This window comes from Coffea arabica, chromosome 9e (assembly GCF_036785885.1).
Source record: "Coffea arabica cultivar ET-39 chromosome 9e, Coffea Arabica ET-39 HiFi, whole genome shotgun sequence".
NCBI classification, from domain to species: Eukaryota; Viridiplantae; Streptophyta; class Magnoliopsida; order Gentianales; family Rubiaceae; genus Coffea; species Coffea arabica.
In genome coordinates, this window is record NC_092327.1 from 37,525,700 (window position 1) to 37,543,655 (window position 17,956).

The following is a 17,956-nucleotide window of genomic DNA, read 5'->3' on the forward strand; positions in this document are numbered from 1 at the left end:
GAAAACCAATATGGCGTGCAAATCTCTGTCCTTCAAGTCTGTAAATGAGATTGTTTGCATTAAACTTGCTAAGAATCCCAATGCTTGTGCTTGTGTTCTTCGCCCCATATGGACTCTTTCTTGCTAACAGGTGTGGAACTTGCACAAAGAAGATATTCGTATGCACAGGCAGATGCAACATTTTTTTAAAAAAATTTTAATTTCGGTTCCATATGGGTACTGATCATAACGATTGATGAAATGCTTATCAAGGTGGCATTTTCAAATGCCGGAAATTCTTGAAGGATCAATCCTGATCATGTCAAAAGCCGGGGCTGGTCTAGCCATGTTTAATTAGCATGGGTCAGAACTGAGAACGACTCAAATTGTCCTACAAAACTCTCAGATTTTATTGGTGATCAAGATCTCTCCTGCTAGTTCTAAATCCAAATTTTTGGTGGGATTCTTACAGGGCTTTTCATGGCATTGCAACCAAGGATTATAGCCTGTGATATTAGTGCATCTTTATACGGAATTGCTCTAGGGTTCGTCATTGACTGGTTTCTTGGTGATGGCTTATGCATTGCCGCCATCCAGGTAAGAATAACACAACCAGAAAAAATTTTCGGTGGGAGCAAAAACAGTTCTAAATTTTTTTTTTTTTATTTTGGGGCCTCTTTTCTGCTTAAAGAGGCCCCCAAATTTTGCTTTTTGCATTTCATCTGGTAGCAGTCCTTCTTTTCCTTGGCAAAGCAAAGCAACCATTTTATGACATCTAGCTTCCAAGAAATCAGAAGGTAAGCGTTCCCATACATCATACATGCTTCATTTGTGTTGGAGAAACTTGAGTTTGGCATTCATTTAAGAATTTCACATTCTAAATCTCGACTTAAGCAAAACATATTCATCTACTTAAATGTGATTTTTTATTTAGTATATATGATGTATTTGTTTATACACACATCACCCTGTGCATATACATACATATATATGTATATATGTGTGTGTATATATATATGTATAGGGTTTCTCTTTTATGGCATACTTAATTATTGGCACTTCGGTAATTGATACCATCACTTTTTCAAACTTTCTTGTGTTCTACCTCTGTTAAACGAACAGTAATGAGCACATATTTAAGTGATAGCTTTCAGGGATCAATTTGGACTAACTTTAAGGAACGTCTTTTTCTTCAAATTTTTTGACAACTAGCCTCTATTCCCATCTCGCTTCTTTATGACAAAAAAGTTATCGGCTTAATGATTCCAACATAAGCCCACATAGACTTTCACCTTCAGTAAAACTTTCTTGAATTACCTTTTAATATAGTGATTTTTTTATACTAGCAACTTTGGATGTGTGTCACGTGCTCATGATTTAAAATTCAAATTTATATTTATATTATGCGACATAATTTAAACCCACTAATGTAATAAAAATTATGTACTGACAGTGTTTAAAAAAAATTATCCAACTTTCTTGCCAAATATTTATTGTGTGCGTTACACGTAAACACGTCTTTTCCAATGTGAAATATGGAGTTTTTTTTCATAATTTTCCAATAAATTGATTACTTTGAAGAATTTTCTGTCTCTCTATGTTAGTTATTGTCTTTAACCACGATGATCTCCAGTCCATCCCAAAGCACTTTTGTAGCTTAGGCTTTTATTTTTACTCACCAGCCATTAGTAACTCTACATTAGTACTTTGTACTTCAAATTCACTTGACTAAAAAAAAAAAAAAAAAAAAACTAATCTTCAAATGTCATGTGAGCGTAGCTGCTGCGTCACTTGAGAGTAATTTTCAGTAATATAAAAGATTTTCTTTTTCTTTTTCTTTCTATCAGTAGAGAGCTAGCTGTGTGTTGGAACTTGGATGAAAGAAAATTCGGTCATGTATATCAACCAGCAATCAATGCCATGGAATTTTCTGAATAAATGCTTCTGATCTTTTTCAAGCAAAGAAGGAAACAGTTTAGGAAGCTATTAATGATGCACATATCCAAGTCTGCATTGTCAACCTACTAAGTGAGTGTGTGTGTGTACAAGAAGCTCTTGATGTTCTTGTAATTGAATTCATACAAATATAGTTGGGCAATCTATTGAGCCATTTTTTACTTTAGCCATTTACTAAGTGTTGAATTCGAGAAGCAAAGAGCTTAATTAGTTCTTACTTTTACATTATCAGATCCAGATACATAATCTGCACTCTTAACTAGGTCAAGATGAGATTACCCTTCCATATTTATTTTGTTGACATTAATTTTTTCTTTTCCTTCTGCATACTTTAGCCATTTGCTACAATACATTTTCCTCCTCTAAATCGCTCCTAAGTAGAGAGTAAATGCTCCTATAAATACATCTTTATTGTAAATTGAAGCAAGAATGGAAAGACAAATGGGACAATTACTTGTGCTGATCAAGCCCCAAGTAAGTCTGAGGATCCATTTTCCCTTCGTTATTATCAGCAAAAGCAAGTAAGGAAGACGTACGGTATGAATCCAATTTCGAAAGAGCTTTGCTTTTTACCACTACAAACCAAAGCCAATTATGATTGCAATACTGCATCCTACTAACAATATATATTCACAAACAACTGTACAAATTAAATATTGTTACGTGCCTTGGTGGAAGTCTTCTCTCTGGTATCAGTATCACCACCAGGAATTTGTTCTCTTGAATCAAAGCCATTGACCGCATTACCCAACCCCTTCACCCAACCTTGTGGACGTGTATATATAAATACATCTCTATCCCCAGCCTCTTCAGACACCCCCTGTCTTCTTCCTCCAAGCAATAGCAAAATTTTGCTCTTCTTTTCTACAGGGTTAATTACTAGCTATCAGGGAAAAAAATTAGCAGCAGCATTGCTCTAGAAAGAATTTTCAAGAGTTATGGCTCCATTGGGTACAATGCTGGTCCTCCTTTCATTAGTACTGGGCAGTGCAAAAATAATTCCTCAAGCAGAAGCTCGGGCATTTTTTGTGTTCGGTGATTCTTTGGTCGATAATGGAAACAACAACTACTTGGTCACCACTGCTCGCGCCGACACACCACCGTATGGAATTGATTTTCCGACGCACAGTCCCACCGGTCGTTTCTCAAATGGCTATAACCTCCCTGACTTGATAGGTTGATCAGCTTTCACTTATATTTCCTTTACGTGATTCTTGACTAAAATTTGCTGTTTATGTATCATCACCGTTTCTAAACTCGATTCTTAATTTTGAGAACCTGTCTCCACCTCCACCAAAATTTTATCATCTCATTGCATTGGATTAGTGAAAATTCCGGTTGTTCATGATTTTGTTATTCCATTCATTCAGTTAGCAATTAAATTTTTAGTATAGCGTGCCTATATCTGTACTTCTTGAATGAGGAAACTACACACACACAAAATAGATCCATGCATGCAGACAAATAGATAAATTTATGACAGAAGATTTAATTATGATCATACGCATGAAGTAGGGGTTAAATTTTTCTGTTCTTTGTCCATCTGGTGCAATTTAATTAGCAGTTGGTAGTTTTTTTTTTTCTTTTTCTTTTCGTTTCAGGTCAATACTATGGCTTGGAAGCAACATTGCCATACTTGAGTCCGGAGCTTTCTGGGGATAAGCTGCTTCATGGGGCTAACTTTGCCTCTGCTGGAGTCGGCATCCTTAATGACACTGGAGTCCAATTTGTAAGCTACCGCTTGGACAGTTGTCGATCCATTAATATCCTAATTTTTATGTTTTTTATTTCATTTTTAAATATTCTTTGTTTCAGACTTTGGATCCTCATAGTATTTTGTATTCGACAAATATTGGATGGGTCCTTGACCTTTGTGTGTGTGTGTGTTTCTTGAAAACTATTATCGCTTTCATGTCCGTTATTCTTCGCCATCATAGAGCATGCCTAGCCTCTTGAAACTAGCCGACATGTCCCATTATGTTTTTCTCTCGACTGTTTCGTAAAGCCCTAATCTGGCTAGGAAACTAAAAACTTGATGGAATTTCTGCATTTGCAGATTAATATCATTGGGATGTACGATCAAATAGCATACTTTCTGCAGTACCAGAAGCGACTGAGCGATCAAATTGGAGCTGAAAATGCTACGAAACTCGTCAAGGAGTCCCTTGTTCTGATCACTTTGGGTGGCAACGATTTCGTCAACAACTATTACTTGATACCTTACTCTCCAAGGTCTCAGCAATTCAATCTCCAAGACTACTGTAATTACCTCATCTCTGAATATCGAAAAATTTTACAGGTAAATGCAGCCTTTACTTTTCCACTTTTCTTTGTTTCTCGCACTCACGATTTCAAACAAAATAACAGCACCTTTTTTTTTCTCGAACTCTTTGTGCTTTTTGGTAGATTGTACAAGCAAAAATCTTTTTTTTTTTAATTAAAAAAATTTGGGAAATATTACATGCAGAGACTACATGAAGTAGGAGCGGAAAGGGTAATAGTGACGGGAACAGGACCATTGGGATGTGTCCCAGCAGAATTAGCCATGCGGAGCAGCAATGGTGAATGTGCAGATGAACTGCAAACTGCCGCATCACTTTTCAATCCCCAACTAGCCGAAATGCTCACTGGACTAAACAAAGAGATAGGCAGTGATGTCTTTGTTGCTGCAAACACCAATCGAGCACACATGGATTTCATTGCCAACCCTCAAGCATTTGGTAACTTAAATCAATTGGAATATAAAACTATTGCCATTGTTCTCTCTAAGATATATAGTTCTGCAGCTTAACAAATGGATGTCAAATGGTGAATGGACAGGTTTTGAGACAGCTAAGATAGCATGTTGTGGACAAGGCCCTTATAATGGGATTGGACTTTGCACACCTTTTTCCAACTTGTGCCCCAACAGAGACACATATGTATTCTGGGATGCTTTTCATCCAACTGAAAGGGCCAACAGGTTGATTGTGCAGCAGATGTTCAATGGCTCAACATTTTACATGAATCCCATGAACATTAGCACCATCAAGATTTTGGATCCATAGCCATGATATGATGATTTGATCCGACCTTCAAATTACATTTCAGCATTTGGCGTTGTGTTTATCATTAATCTGGACTTGCCTTTCATTTGTTACACTAGTTTGCTGTTTCTGCCAATGATAGATTTGACTCTCTTCTGATGCATGTCAGTTGCTTGTAGACAGCATGATATCAAGAAGTCCGTATCTCTTCATGGGAGTACATTATGCTGCAGTTTTCGCTTTCATTAATTTTACAGATTCAGGAGTGGAATGAATTTGATGGAGCAATTGACATCTCAAACACAAATAATACATTTCTCTGTAAAGAGATGAAGTTTGGTTGTGAAATGAGAACCAAATAGTTACAAGGTATCAACCCTGGTATGATATCTAGTTCCTTGACAGAAACGAATGTTAAAGCATAACAACTCTATAGCCCGCACAGATCCCTTCATAATAGCATTAGGCTTTGCACCCCCTGTTACAATCTGCTCTGCGCTCCAACATAGACAAGCATACATTCTTGGGAATCAGGGGCTTCGCGTCTCAGATCTGGGCAATTTAAATTTTCTAAACTATTTTTTATTTTTTAATCAGATGATCCAGATCTAACCAAGCTCAGCTCAGATCTGGCGGTGGATTGTGCTCTGGAGTTCCCAAGCCCCTCATCCCTTACCTGGAATGCTTTCCATCCGCTCAATAGCGCCAACAGATGGATTGAGCAGCAAATAGTGAAAGGCTTGACCAACTATGCTAATCACCATCAAGGCTTTTTCCTTTTGGATTAAACTGCATGATTGACATTAACTAGTCGATAGATAATTATAGCATTAAACTAATTTAGGCATCCTTTCCATCTGAGGTGTTAGAGAGTTCGGTAGATTAGAGACTTTCTTAATGGTGTACATCACAACACCCTGTTCAGAACAATTGTTCAGAACCTTAGCGAGTAATCATTTGTTGCTCGTTCAATATTATGAACCTTGTTCAGAACAATTAAAGGTTCATTTCGCAGATCGATTTAAATAGATTTGCAGTCAGCACAATACTTTCATCTGGACAGCCATGACGAGAGTATTGTTCTCCTAACTTTTCTAAAATTTTTAAGAGAATACAAGCTAAACCAGGACCATTTGTCGCTTGAGTGTGTGCGCGCTTGAGAGAGAGAGAGAGAGAGAGAGTACTAATGCAATCAAACTAGGAGCACAACTAACACATTAACTGAAAATCTTGAAGCACAATTTTCTAGTGCCACAAATTCAATTCAGATTCATAGTACTTGATGAGCATTATGGCATTTAACAAGGGCTGAACTGGCAAATTTGCAATTTAAAAAGCACCACCTCTCAGAGCAAGTACAAGATGAAGAACAGAACCACCCTCAATATTGTAATCTTTTGCTGTTTTGTCATCCCCAAGCTGCTTGCCAGCATAAATGAGCCTGCGGCACCACAGTAGTACAAGCAAAACTTCCAGATTTCAATCAATACAAGAAAGAAAAAGTCAAAAAAGATATGCTACTTAAGTCTGCTTCATGAATAAATTCAAACAGAATAAATATTCAAACATTAATACTCTAGGGCCAAATTTTACTTCAAAGACTTGCAATGCAGAGGTCCTGCAAGTTTTGCACTAATGGCACCCAGGATTCAAGAAAAGAACTGTTTCGGCTCTTGCACTTTTTATATCTAAGATTTTACACTAATCGCACCCAGGATTCAAGCTCTTGCATCTATCAAAGGTTCTATATCCACATCTTGTCCTCTCTGAGCCTTTTTCACATGTTCAACTCCATCATAAACCCCTAAAATTCTAGCTACCGCCGATGCGCCTTTATCCCCAGAGATCTTACCCTTGTTATTGTCAAAAATGTCAAATTAACTTTCTAATAGCACCCAAAAACCTTATAAACGCTCAATATGCCCAGTCTTAGATTTCAAAGCTTTAACCCATCTTACATGAGATTACGCACACACGCACCCATACATGTATAAAAACATGTAAAATGCAAATACTAATATATAGGCAAAATCTTGGATGAACCCGATCTATGACCGCGCACTTATAGACCCTGTGGTGTCTAAGGAGCCATGTCACTCTCTTGCATTATTAATGGTCAAAATTAATTTCTTTATGCCGGCTAGTTAGCCAAGGTTTAACATTGCCTCAATTTTCTCTCAAAATGTAAGGCAGAGAATTTTGATGCCAGACAGTTTGTCGCCGGCCACTGGTATCAGGCATGGCCCATCCGCTCTTAAGCGAGTTGTCCTCAGTGCCAATAGAATTTTCTCACAGTCAAGAGTTCGTTTACAACAATTTGCGGCTGGCGCAGCAAAGTCTAGAGCTGGAGCCAGAGCCCAAGCCGAAGAACATTGCGCCGCCTATACCTTAGATCATCTTCGTGTCTCTTCTCAAGTCTCATTCTCCTCCTCGTTGTCTGATGAGTCTCAACTTTTCTTCCACCCTTTCTCAATGCCCATCTCTACTCTTGTAATCTTGTAATTGCTGGAAGTAATTTTATTTACAGCAAGGGATCTCATTATCATTGCCATCATGGGAATCTTCACCCTTGACCCACTGCCTCTCTGCCATGTTTAAAGCAGAGGATTCTTGAGGGAGTGGAACAAATTTGATGTTTTGGCCAAGATTTAGGAGTTCTTCTAAAAAGGAATTAAGTACTAATTGCATGTGAAGTATTTTTCTTATGCAAAACTTACCCGATCTTCTGAAATGATCCTCATTTTGAGAATTTTGTCCCTTTATCTATCTTTCAAAACTTTTACTCTGTCCTCACAATAATTAATCTTCTCCATTAGACAAGCTTTTTCTTTACTGGGATTCTGTGGATCGTCCAGTTCGAGCCCAATTTCAGAAAAAGTCATTTGAACTTTGAAGAGCAAGAGACTTACTTTTGATTCGGGAAACATAGGGTTCGCTATTTCTTTTTTTTTCTCTTTTTGCTGTCCTTTCTCATTTATCACAATCATTCATTGTGGAAGGCAAAAAGAAAACATGTATGAAAGGGAAATGTGCTAACCCTAGTTGAGAGGGATGACGTGGCTATAAACACCACAGGGTCTATATGTGGGAACATAGACTGGGTTCGCCCAAGTATTTGCTTAATATTTAACCCAAACAATGCACAATCCACAAACTGAGAGTGGCAACAGCATCACAAATGATTCCATATAAACAGTTAAAATAGCAACCGGGAACATTGAGAAACACAAAGTTTATCAAAATATAGAAAAGCACACTCTGGCAGGAAATTAAAAATTTTTTGCCATTAATTTATTGCCAAGACAGATGCGGAATTTATCAAGTCAAGAACAGATTTAGAACAAAAGTGACTAGAAACCATGTTATACTAGAGAGTTAGAGTGCAAACCTCTGCTGCACCGGGGGAATTCCTTCCTTCTCTTCCACTCGTTCCTTAATTCGGTCAATGGTATCAGTTGGTTCAATATCAATTTCAATTTCCTTCCCAGTAAGAGTCTTCACCTTAATCATAGTTCCTCCTCTGAGCCTCAAAACCAAATGAAGGGTAGATTCTTTCTGAATATTGTAATCGGCCAAAGTACGTCCATCCTCTAACTGCTTTCCAGCAAAAATCAGCCTCTGCTGGTCGGGGGGGATACCCTCTTTCTCCTGGTAGCAGCACAAAAATTACCATTTTAGACCTCTTCAAATGAGTTCACCTCTTTTTTACTCTAGTGTGTCAAAAGATCAGCTTAAAAAATAGATGGTATCATAGTGAAAATGCTTTTCCTATCAATAACAGTTAAAAGGCACTATGTTCCTGCACTCAATTTCATAGAATACAAAGATCCAAAGCTGCGATGTCAACGACCACGTAAATAACGTATTTCAAGTGCCACATTTTCCATGCAATTTAATGTTGATCAAGGCAAGACCATCACACAATTTTTCCCTACGTATCATCATGAAGCAAGGGAAACTTCATAAATAAGATCAGTACATCCATCATTATCCACGCAAAAGCAAGCCCAAAAAGTCTTTAAACAAACATCAAGAGCCCCATAATTTCCAAATCTAAAGACATCAGACTAGACACAAAACTAGAAGACAGCTCCGGGGCAAGCTAAAAACTGTCCGACCCCAACACATAAAATAAATTTCGGAAGGAATTTATACAAATCATAGTTAAAAAAAAAAAAAAAAGTCTCATAACAGCTTTTCCCTAAACTTTTCAGTGCAAGATAAAATAAACAGGAAATTTAAGATGCATCATAATCCTCAGAATCTTCCATAACTCCACTAAAGCTTCTCCAGCCGCATAACAAAGTCAATCCACATTAATTTCATCAACAGTCAGATAAGCATGCAACACCGCCGATATCTATTTAGACAAAAAAATTGAAGAAGGAAAAAAAAAAGATAACACGTACGAAGCACAAATTGATAATCTCGCATAGAATGATAGAATCGCCGATAAAACTGAGAATAAACAATATCCAAAATAAAAATTAAAAAGAAAAAAGAAGTGCAAACGCATATGAAGAAAGAGATAAGGAGAATCATAGATGGACCTGAATCTTAGCCTTGACATTGTCGATGGTGTCGCTGCTCTCGACTTCGAGAGTTATAGTTTTTCCGGTTAGGGTTTTGACGAAGATCTGCATGATTCTTGTGAGTTTTGATGCTATGCTCTTCCTCTTCGGCAGCTGGGGAGAGGAAATGAAGAGAGAGGCAGAGGCTAGGAGCTGGGAGATGGTACCTGGGAGGGGGACGTCTAATTCTGAGGGATTGGGTTTTTGACTTTTTATTTTTTATTCTAATCAAAATTGGCGAACAGAATATATAAGAAAATAGAAAAGGTGATATGCGCCACGATTATTCTCCACTTATTCAATTTTTTGTGATGGACAAACTGACAAAGGGTGCATATGCCGTTGTCATGTCTCTTGTACATCTTTCAGATTTCCCGATGTTTTATAATTTGAAAATTGTTAATTACACTTTCTTTTTATTACTCGCACTCTCACTATTTTTATTATATGATTTTTATTTATTAAACTATATGATCAAATAAAATATAATTTTTATTTATTAGATTATATGATAAAATATATATATTATATGATTTAATAAATAGTAAGGGTGCAAGTAATAAAAACTGAGATGTGATTAATGTTTTTCTTTTATTTTTTCCCCTTTTCGCCATATGTTTAGTCTGGAAATTTTGGTCTCTGGATGTAGAAGAGAAAAAGAATTATTTTTTTTTAGATTCTGCAAATAAATAAATAAAGTAATTAAAAAAATAGTAATCACATAAGTTCCTTTGCATCTCCATTTGGGAGTTAAATGGAACTTAAAGATAAAGTTTTTAAATTAAAGCAAGAATCCAAATCTCTTCGTTTCCACATAGAATAAATATCCCACTTTCTTTTCACCTTTTTTTTTTTCCTTTTAAAATAAACAACTTGCATGCGGATACTAGGAATCTCACATATTTGCGGTAGAGAATAAAATATTTGCTAATTAGTGATATGTGACAAAATCTATGCACCATTTACTCATGTAAACATTAGCAACTTATATAGTACCATTTACCAAGTAAGTGTTATTTTACATATGTGTTTGGATAGTAAATTATTTGAGATAATTTTATGAAAAAATACTGTAGTACTTTTTGGATGTGATGTATATGAGATAAAAAGGTGATTGAAAAATGTGTTGATGATGTAAGCAGATCAGTGTGTGTAAATAAGGTGAAAAATCTAAATTCAATATGAGAATATTTATGCATGTTACAATAACATAAAATATTTTGTTTTACTTAGGGACAACAAAGAGTAAGAGGGTAGTTTCTAAATTTCCATTTGGTGATGCTTAGGCTCTTTGCAACATAGCACATCCAATTTCTTTTAATTTTACTTGTGATTTTTTTTTGGGTAAATACTTTTGTCTTCATCTAAAAAAAAGGTTATTTTGTGCTAAAATCCAAATAGAGATTAACAGACCTTAGTTGACTATTCCTGAGAACCCTTGAAATGGATGGGGACCGGAAGACTACTTATTATTATTATTAACCATATAGACTAAGGACGGAAGCCCGGTGTCCACGTCGGACGTGGTCGTCCTCCGCGTGGCGCCATGGGATTGGCTGGATGGTGACGTAGCGCACGGTGATTGGTGGCAAGTTTGGTTCCCTTGAACATGTCCTGCACGTGACCTTTTTTGCTCTTTCTTTCATTCTTTCATGCAATGATCTTCAGACTCTTCACTAGAAAGCTCCACCAACCCCAACCATTCCAGACGTCTTCTCCCCTTTGTTTCTCCTTTTCCTTTCTTAATCAATCAATCATCTATGACTTTTGCTAGAAGCAATGGACTTGAGATGACCACTCAGTCCTATCCATTCTTTAGTCTTTCTCTTCTGTAGATTTCGCCTCCTCGTTGGATTGATAGGGTTGTTGAGAATTCATTTACGCCGCTTACTGTATCTCTTCTTCTCCGAGCCATTTTGTCTCTTGCCTCTCTGGTTCCTTTCTCTCCTCCATTCCTTCCATGGATTTCCTAAGAAAAGAAACAGAATAACGGCACACAGCTTCTATTCTCTCTTTCTTCTTCATTTTTCCCCTCTTCCCCTCTTTTAAAGATTATTCAAAAAAATGACACTTAAAACCCACATTTTTATTCTCTCTGTTTTTTTCCGTTTTGTCTCCTTCTTATCCTGAAATAGGAGAACCTTGAAGATTTGGTCGATCTTGTTTGCTCAACTGCTCACGTTTGATTTTTCTTTTTCCGTTTCTGATTTTTATCCATCCCTTTTCCTCATAAACTTATGATTTTTCCCTCTTTCTACGCAGAAAAGTTTATATTTTCTCTCAGTTATTTTTCTCTTTATTTGTATATAATTACCTTGGAGATCTTTCTTATCTGATTTATTTTCTCCCCGCTGATCTCGGCATTTTTTAGTTTTAAAATTTTCCTTTATTTTGACTGATTTTTTTCATGTTTGTTTCAGGGTGCAAGTTTAAGGTTTGCATGTTATTATCTGGTATCCTCAATCTCTACAGAACCCGCCAGGTAAAAAAACTCACATGATGTTTATTTTTCTCGTGACTTTTTTGACTATGATTATTTTGTTCTTATGGAATTTTTGTGTGATTATCTCAGGTAAAAAAATACAAGGAAGGCCACTGAAGGAGGAATTACAGTTAGTTTCTTGCCCTTTCATTTTTTTGGGTTATTTGGTTGTGATAATATGGTGTTTTTTTTTACTCGTTTCTTTCTTCAACTATAATATGAGAAAATCCAATATTGTTCATGCTGGTCTCGACTATGTTAATCTGTTTAGTGTAGATCCAAGGTTTTGTCTTCTTCGTTTTTGTCCCCCTAATAAATTTGCTATTGCCAGCATTGCTTATTCTTAGTCTTTCTTAGATAAACGAAGAAAAGATAATGGATGCTACTTTTCTTCAATAAGCCTTGACGATATGTTTTAATTTCCTTTTTTTTTTGTGAACAGATTTTTTTTCATTGTAACTTACTGTAACTTTCTGCTCTCTTTATCTTGTTATTGGTCTTTAAAAAAGTGAAGGGTGACAATTTGTGACGGCATCCTATTTCCTCTAGATCCAAAGTTATTTTCTTTTACTTGTTTTACTTGCTCCATTTTTATTGTTTTGAGTTCTCTATTTGAGAATCATACATTGCCAGAACCTTAAGCTCAATTTCTTTTTTTGCAGAATTCAACTCAGACATGTTATTGCTTGTACATTTGCTGTTTGGCTTGTAGCTTTACTTGTTCCCTTTTTCTAGAGATATGTCTTGTTTTTGTTTTTTTAGTTTTTGTTTATTTGTCAACCTTATTGATAATTTACTTTTCTTTTTGTTTATCAACTCAGTAGTGGCAAGGAGAGTAAATTAAGTTGTTTTCTTAGGTAATTTGTAGTTTGCCTTTTGTTGGAACTTTATTTTGGTTGGCAATGTCAACCTAGCCAGTTAAAAAACAGCTTAAAAATTTGGGAATAATGTATGAAAAATTTGTATAGCAGATTCAAGGCTGTATGAATGTCTTGCTGATAAGAGCTGGTAGCTTGTGGCTTTCGGTAAAGCCAGGACTTCTGAAATTGCATGTCATATTTCCTTTGAAAGTCTCTCAATAAAATTTTAAAATATGGGGATCAAAAGGAATAGGAGGGGCAGGGATGAGGGGTAATGAACAAGGTTGTCTTCTAGAATGCCTATGCTCTGATTTTCTACATTTTCTGCTTGCCCCTACACTGTGTAACAAGGTTGAAGTCTCTTGATGTCACTGCCTACAGAGTGTTGTAGGACATCAATAACTAAGATTGTTTCGAGGATGGCGGGTAATGATCAAGGTTGTTTTCATGAATGCCTGTGCTGCTATACTTCATTGTGAAACTCTGTTTCTTTTTGTTTTCCCCCTTTGTGCTTGTATGTGTGTGTTGTAGGTAGGGGTGAGGAGTAGGTTTTGTTGTTCCATTTTTTAAGTAAATATACCTTCACCTGCTAGCTTGAACAACCACAAATCCTGCCATCAATTGCCAATTATGAGGAGAAAACAGAAATGCTACAATGTGGATTCTCTTTGTATAAAATACAATTCACTATTTTATGAATGCCATATGCTGGTAATGTGTTCCTACCCAGATTACATTGATTCAAACTCATTAAGTTTAACAAGTTTAGGGATTTATGCATCACGAGGAACAACTTTTGTCATATGTAGGAAGACAAACTTATTTTGTATTGATGCTTAGTTGATTTGTGTTAAATGAATTGCTTATTGTAATGAATATGCTTGCAATATTGTAAAGCCACATCTTGAAGTCTATTGATGTCCTACACTGTGTAGGCAGTGACCAATTGTTGTTGCTTAACATGTCCCATAAGTTCGTATTTGCATAATTCTTGACATGTTTCTCTTTTTTGGGTGGCAAAGGAGGCTTCGTTCTTTATTCTGCAATGCATGATACTGATTCCGTTGAATGGAAGATTACCTGTTATGTTCTTCTTGATTAGTTCTCAGTCTTTTCCATGGATTTCATATTTCAGGATTTCCGTCAGCTTCTTGATGAAAAACTTGAACTATCATTGAAGTTGAGAGACTTAACTATTCACTGGGTACAAGAAGGATTTCAAGAATTCTTCAGAAAACTCAATGAGTGATTCCTTTTTCTTTCAGGCAAGAGTAAGTCAAGTAGCCAAGATCTAAGTTTGACGCAGGGAGTGCAAGGAGAAAAGGTCCTTCCTGGGATTGTTCTTCTGCTCGCTCAACTATCTCTTTTCATTGAGCAAAGTGCTATCCCAAGAATTACCGAGGTCACTTTCTGTTCTGTGTTTTTATTGTGTTTGTTTCTGCATTCTACTAGAGAATATGTAATGTCCATTAGATTCTGAAAACTTTCTAAAAAATTCTATCTTTAACGGTGTCAAGAAATAGCTTCTTCCTTTTCTTCTGGTGGTGCTCGGGGTTACGAGTATGGCCCTGCTTTCATCCCTGCAGTGATTTGTCGCACCTTCCGGGTAGCTGGGGAGAAGTGCTTGGACCATGTATGGATTTTTGGATCATCTTTTGCACTGCTTGTTCTTGCTCAAAAACTCACTTTCTATGTGCAAAATTGTTACATTTGTGTAGTGAAATTTGGAGGGCTATTAGCCTAGCTCGCTAGATTCGAGACTCAAAATCTATCTCATATTATTATTTCAAAGAAGCCAAATTTCTTGTTCTCATTCAAAACTTTAGTTTCTACATGCAAAATCTCTACTTTTCACATTTGTGTAGTGAATTTTGGAGGACTATTACCCTAGCTCACTAGATTATGGACACAATCAGATCCTTTGAGGCCATATCTTGCCTAAGAGAATGGAAGATGGAAGTGGAATCCTTGCTTAAAGTAAATATAAATTTCTGAATCTGATGTAAAAAGTAGCCATTAAGTACTTTATTTTTTTCTTTCAGTATGTAAGGTTAAGAACTCAAAAGATATCAGTTCTGTTGCGGACGAAGTTTACAACACCAAACTGGGTTAAGGTTAGTTAATTCTGTAAAATTTTTGCAGTGAATAGTTCAAAATCTATACCCTTCATAAGTTTGGCTAATGTTTTGAGCTTCTCCTTTTATGATAGCACAAGGAGCCAAGAGAGGTTCATATGTTCGTTGATCTGCTGCTTCAAGAGGTAATTTCTTTCATTTTCTAACATGATCTTTCTGTTGTAAACTCTGATTCTTAACATATAAATGCTTTCTTAAGCTGTGATCAATTTCTGACCTCTTGCAATGTGCATATTTTTTATGAGGGAGAAATGAGAATATAAGATGTTGGAGCTGTCAGAGTGCGTGTGCGTGAGTGTGTGTTTAGCACAAAAGTTCAAGTCTGAGAAAGTTATTAACTTTCTTCATCTCATTCTTTCTTTGACATTTTGATAATCAAGGAACTTACTTTCTTCATTAATCTTGCTTTTAGTTCGAAGCCATAAGAGGCGAAGTAAAGCAGATTTTACCACCAGAACTGAGCCGTAAACATCGTTGTACAGACAGTAACGGGAGCACCACTTCTTGTCGCAACAATCATTTGAGAGACGACAGAATGAACCGGTCAAATACCCAAAGGGCCACGAGCCAGCTACTGGAATCCCATCTAGCAAATTGTTTAAACAAAAAATGGGGATATTTACGAAAATTGAATTCACACAGGTTTGGTAGGAGTGCTTGTTGCTAGGTAATTTACATTATTCCCACTGGTAATATAGCTATTTTTTAGTTCTTTGTAATGATGATGATCCTTAAAGGACATCAAGGACATCAATAAATCAAATTTTCTGACTTTTTGATGGTTTATTAGAGGATGTAGTTTTATATTGCCAACTTCAATGGCATTTCTTCGTGAAATTTTCTTGTTTGATTGGATGAATATTTTGTCACTGTCTTTAACTTTACTTTTTTATTTCATTCAGTAAAATAATAATTTGAACTCTGAAGCCATCTTTTTATTACAAAATAAGATGGGTTAATTGATGTCCTTTTAGTAAATGTTGCAAAGATTTTACTTTTTATAATTAATATTTTAATTTGAATAACAGGATGCTTCTGGGCAAGCCTGAAAATTACACCGCATCGTCGCGGTGTTCTCCTCCTAGTTCATAATATAAGGTTGAAAGTTTGAAATTATAGGGTGGTGGTGATGGGAAGTCATCAGTCCTTGTTTACATTGCAATTTAGTGGAAAATTTTCTTGAGTTTCTTAAGAATATCTTTTAAATATATTTTTGAATAAATTTATATTTTATAAACATTGCATTTAAAAAAATAAATTGTATTTTTCTACAAAACTCTCCAAAAAAATGTAATAAAAGAGCAAGCTCTTACTCTATGGTAGAGATTTAGTGTAATGTACTTAAGTTTGTATTCTACAATAGCAGAGAAGAAAGAAAGAAAGAAAAAACCATTTAACAGTATCAATTCCTTTTATTTATGAAAACTATCAACAAGCTGACTATATAGAAAATTTGTAAAGAAATTACTCAAAACACACATTTTCTTTTGGATATAACCAGTTGTTATTTAAAAAAAAAAAAACTCCAAATTACTTATCATCATAAGCTGTTTACAACTTAAAATTATCACTTTAGTTGTAATGGACTAGTAACACATATAAACAATAACATTTTCTTACTGTATGCCTGGAATAAGTTTAGTATAAATAGGGCAAAAAAATGAAGCAGCCATTAAACTATATGTTACTCTTACACTTTTAGTCGCTCAACTATTTTATTGATTCAAAATGGCGGTTCAAATGACAAATATGTATTTTAGTGGCCATTCCGTCCAAATTCTTTATTAACGGTAACATAATGAGTTGCATATAACATTGCACGTACCAAAATCATCGTTAAATCCGTTCAAATAGATGAGACAAAAATTTTAAACAGTACTGAACTAAACAAACGATATTCTTTTAGCACTCAACCATTTTTTATTTCAAGTCGGTCCTTAACTCACCAAAATCGTATAATAGTAATCTTACAGTCAAATTTTGTCATTAAATCTACTATTTTCATTAGTTTTTAGGGATCCTGGAATTAATTCACAAGAACTTCATTAAAATAGAATCTATTAAAGTAACTCTTATAAATTCTAATTTTTTAGCATTGAAAAACCTAATACTCTTGTTGGAAAACCTCTCAAAAATTGACCTTTTAAGATCAAAATCCAGAATCAAGTAAAAAACAAATCTTAAGAGAAAAACCGATAGAATTGAGACTAGTTACCATTTTGCTAAGTTAAATGGGCAATTTGAAATGAAAATTTTTTAAGTGGCAAAGGACATACAATTTGCATAGATTAGCGGACAATAAAATTTGTCACCCTATGGTTGGACGAATTTGTCATTGTATTTTGGCATGTGAAATGCGCATGGAGCTCATTCTAGTAGCATTAATAACGATATTTGACTAAATAACCACTATTAAGAGTTTAGTAATTACACTAAAACAAAAAATACTTGAGTGGCCGAAAGTTTATGAGCCGAATAGTTTGGAGGCTGCTGGTGTTTCTTTCCCCCCTGTAAAGATTTAAAATTACCATCCACTTTAAATTGGATGAACTTACCAAAAAAGAAAGATACAAACTTTTATGTTTTAAGAAAAAAAATATAGAGTTAATTTTATATACATGAACAATAATATATATACTATTCTGGGTAGATGCCTAACAAATATGTAAAATTTAGATTTTAAATTAAAATTTACATTACTTATTTTTGCATTGAAATCTACCAGTATATACACTATTAATACTAGTGCTTAACGCATACCTAATGTTCTCAAAAAAATGCATATCCAATGTGTATGTAATCAAAAAATACATAATAGCTATGGTCATAATTTTGAATAAAATTTTTATTACTGAAGCAAACTTTAATCTTTTAAATAATTTTCATAAAATAAATTTATATTGATAATTATAATGTCTAGGTGTGGTTAAATAGTTAAAAGCAAACT

The 17,956-nt window shown here is 35.2% G+C and overlaps 2 protein-coding genes and 1 long non-coding RNA gene across 7 annotated transcripts; 2 read left to right on the forward strand and 1 right to left on the reverse strand.

Moving 5' to 3' along the window:
- The first annotated feature begins 2,746 nt into the window (after window positions 1-2,746).
- On the forward strand, window positions 2,747-5,193 carry LOC113709722 (GDSL esterase/lipase At5g33370). Its single transcript, XM_027232568.2, has 5 exons — window positions 2,747-3,111; window positions 3,537-3,664; window positions 3,992-4,234; window positions 4,403-4,655; window positions 4,756-5,193. The coding sequence occupies exons 1-5, from the start codon at window positions 2,874-2,876 to the stop codon at window positions 4,980-4,982; spliced, it is 1,089 nt and encodes a 362-aa protein (XP_027088369.2). The 5' UTR covers window positions 2,747-2,873; the 3' UTR covers window positions 4,983-5,193.
- Window positions 5,194-6,148: 955 nt separating this feature from the next.
- LOC140014754 (ubiquitin-NEDD8-like protein RUB2) lies at window positions 6,149-9,744 on the reverse strand. Its single transcript, XM_072066008.1, has 3 exons — window positions 9,512-9,744; window positions 8,350-8,609; window positions 6,149-6,402 (listed from the first exon to the last, which is right to left on the reverse strand). The coding sequence occupies exons 1-3, from the start codon at window positions 9,602-9,604 to the stop codon at window positions 6,291-6,293; spliced, it is 465 nt and encodes a 154-aa protein (XP_071922109.1). The 5' UTR covers window positions 9,605-9,744; the 3' UTR covers window positions 6,149-6,290.
- A 1,543-nt stretch (window positions 9,745-11,287) lies between these two features.
- Window positions 11,288-15,795, forward strand: LOC113703539 (uncharacterized). 5 transcript variants are annotated; one of them, XR_011821455.1, is made up of 9 exons: window positions 11,288-11,424; window positions 11,953-12,014; window positions 12,105-12,144; window positions 14,010-14,053; window positions 14,140-14,276; window positions 14,392-14,507; window positions 14,917-14,988; window positions 15,084-15,134; window positions 15,422-15,795. It is a non-coding gene; the product is annotated as an uncharacterized lncRNA (long non-coding RNA). The 5 variants fall into 5 exon arrangements; XR_011821454.1 differs by having other exon boundaries at window positions 11,312-11,450; XR_011821453.1 differs by lacking the exon at window positions 14,392-14,507.
- The last annotated feature ends 2,161 nt before the right edge of the window (window positions 15,796-17,956 follow it).

Coding starts and splice junctions, on each gene's coding strand:
- LOC113709722 (XM_027232568.2), top strand. CDS start 2,874: ATGGCTCCATTGGGTACAATGCTGGTCCTCCTTTCATTAGTACTGGGC. Junction 4,235..4,402: donor AATATCGAAAAATTTTACAG/GTAAATGCAGCC, acceptor TATTACATGCAG/AGACTACATGAAGTAGGAGC. Junction 4,656..4,755: donor TGCCAACCCTCAAGCATTTG/GTAACTTAAATC, acceptor GTGAATGGACAG/GTTTTGAGACAGCTAAGATA.
- LOC140014754 (XM_072066008.1), bottom strand. CDS start 9,604: ATGCAGATCTTCGTCAAAACCCTAACCGGAAAAACTATAACTCTCGAA. Junction 8,610..9,511: donor ATGTCAAGGCTAAGATTCAG/GTCCATCTATGA, acceptor TGCTGCTACCAG/GAGAAAGAGGGTATCCCCCC. Junction 6,403..8,349: donor ATTCCCCCGGTGCAGCAGAG/GTTTGCACTCTA, acceptor GTGGTGCCGCAG/GCTCATTTATGCTGGCAAGC.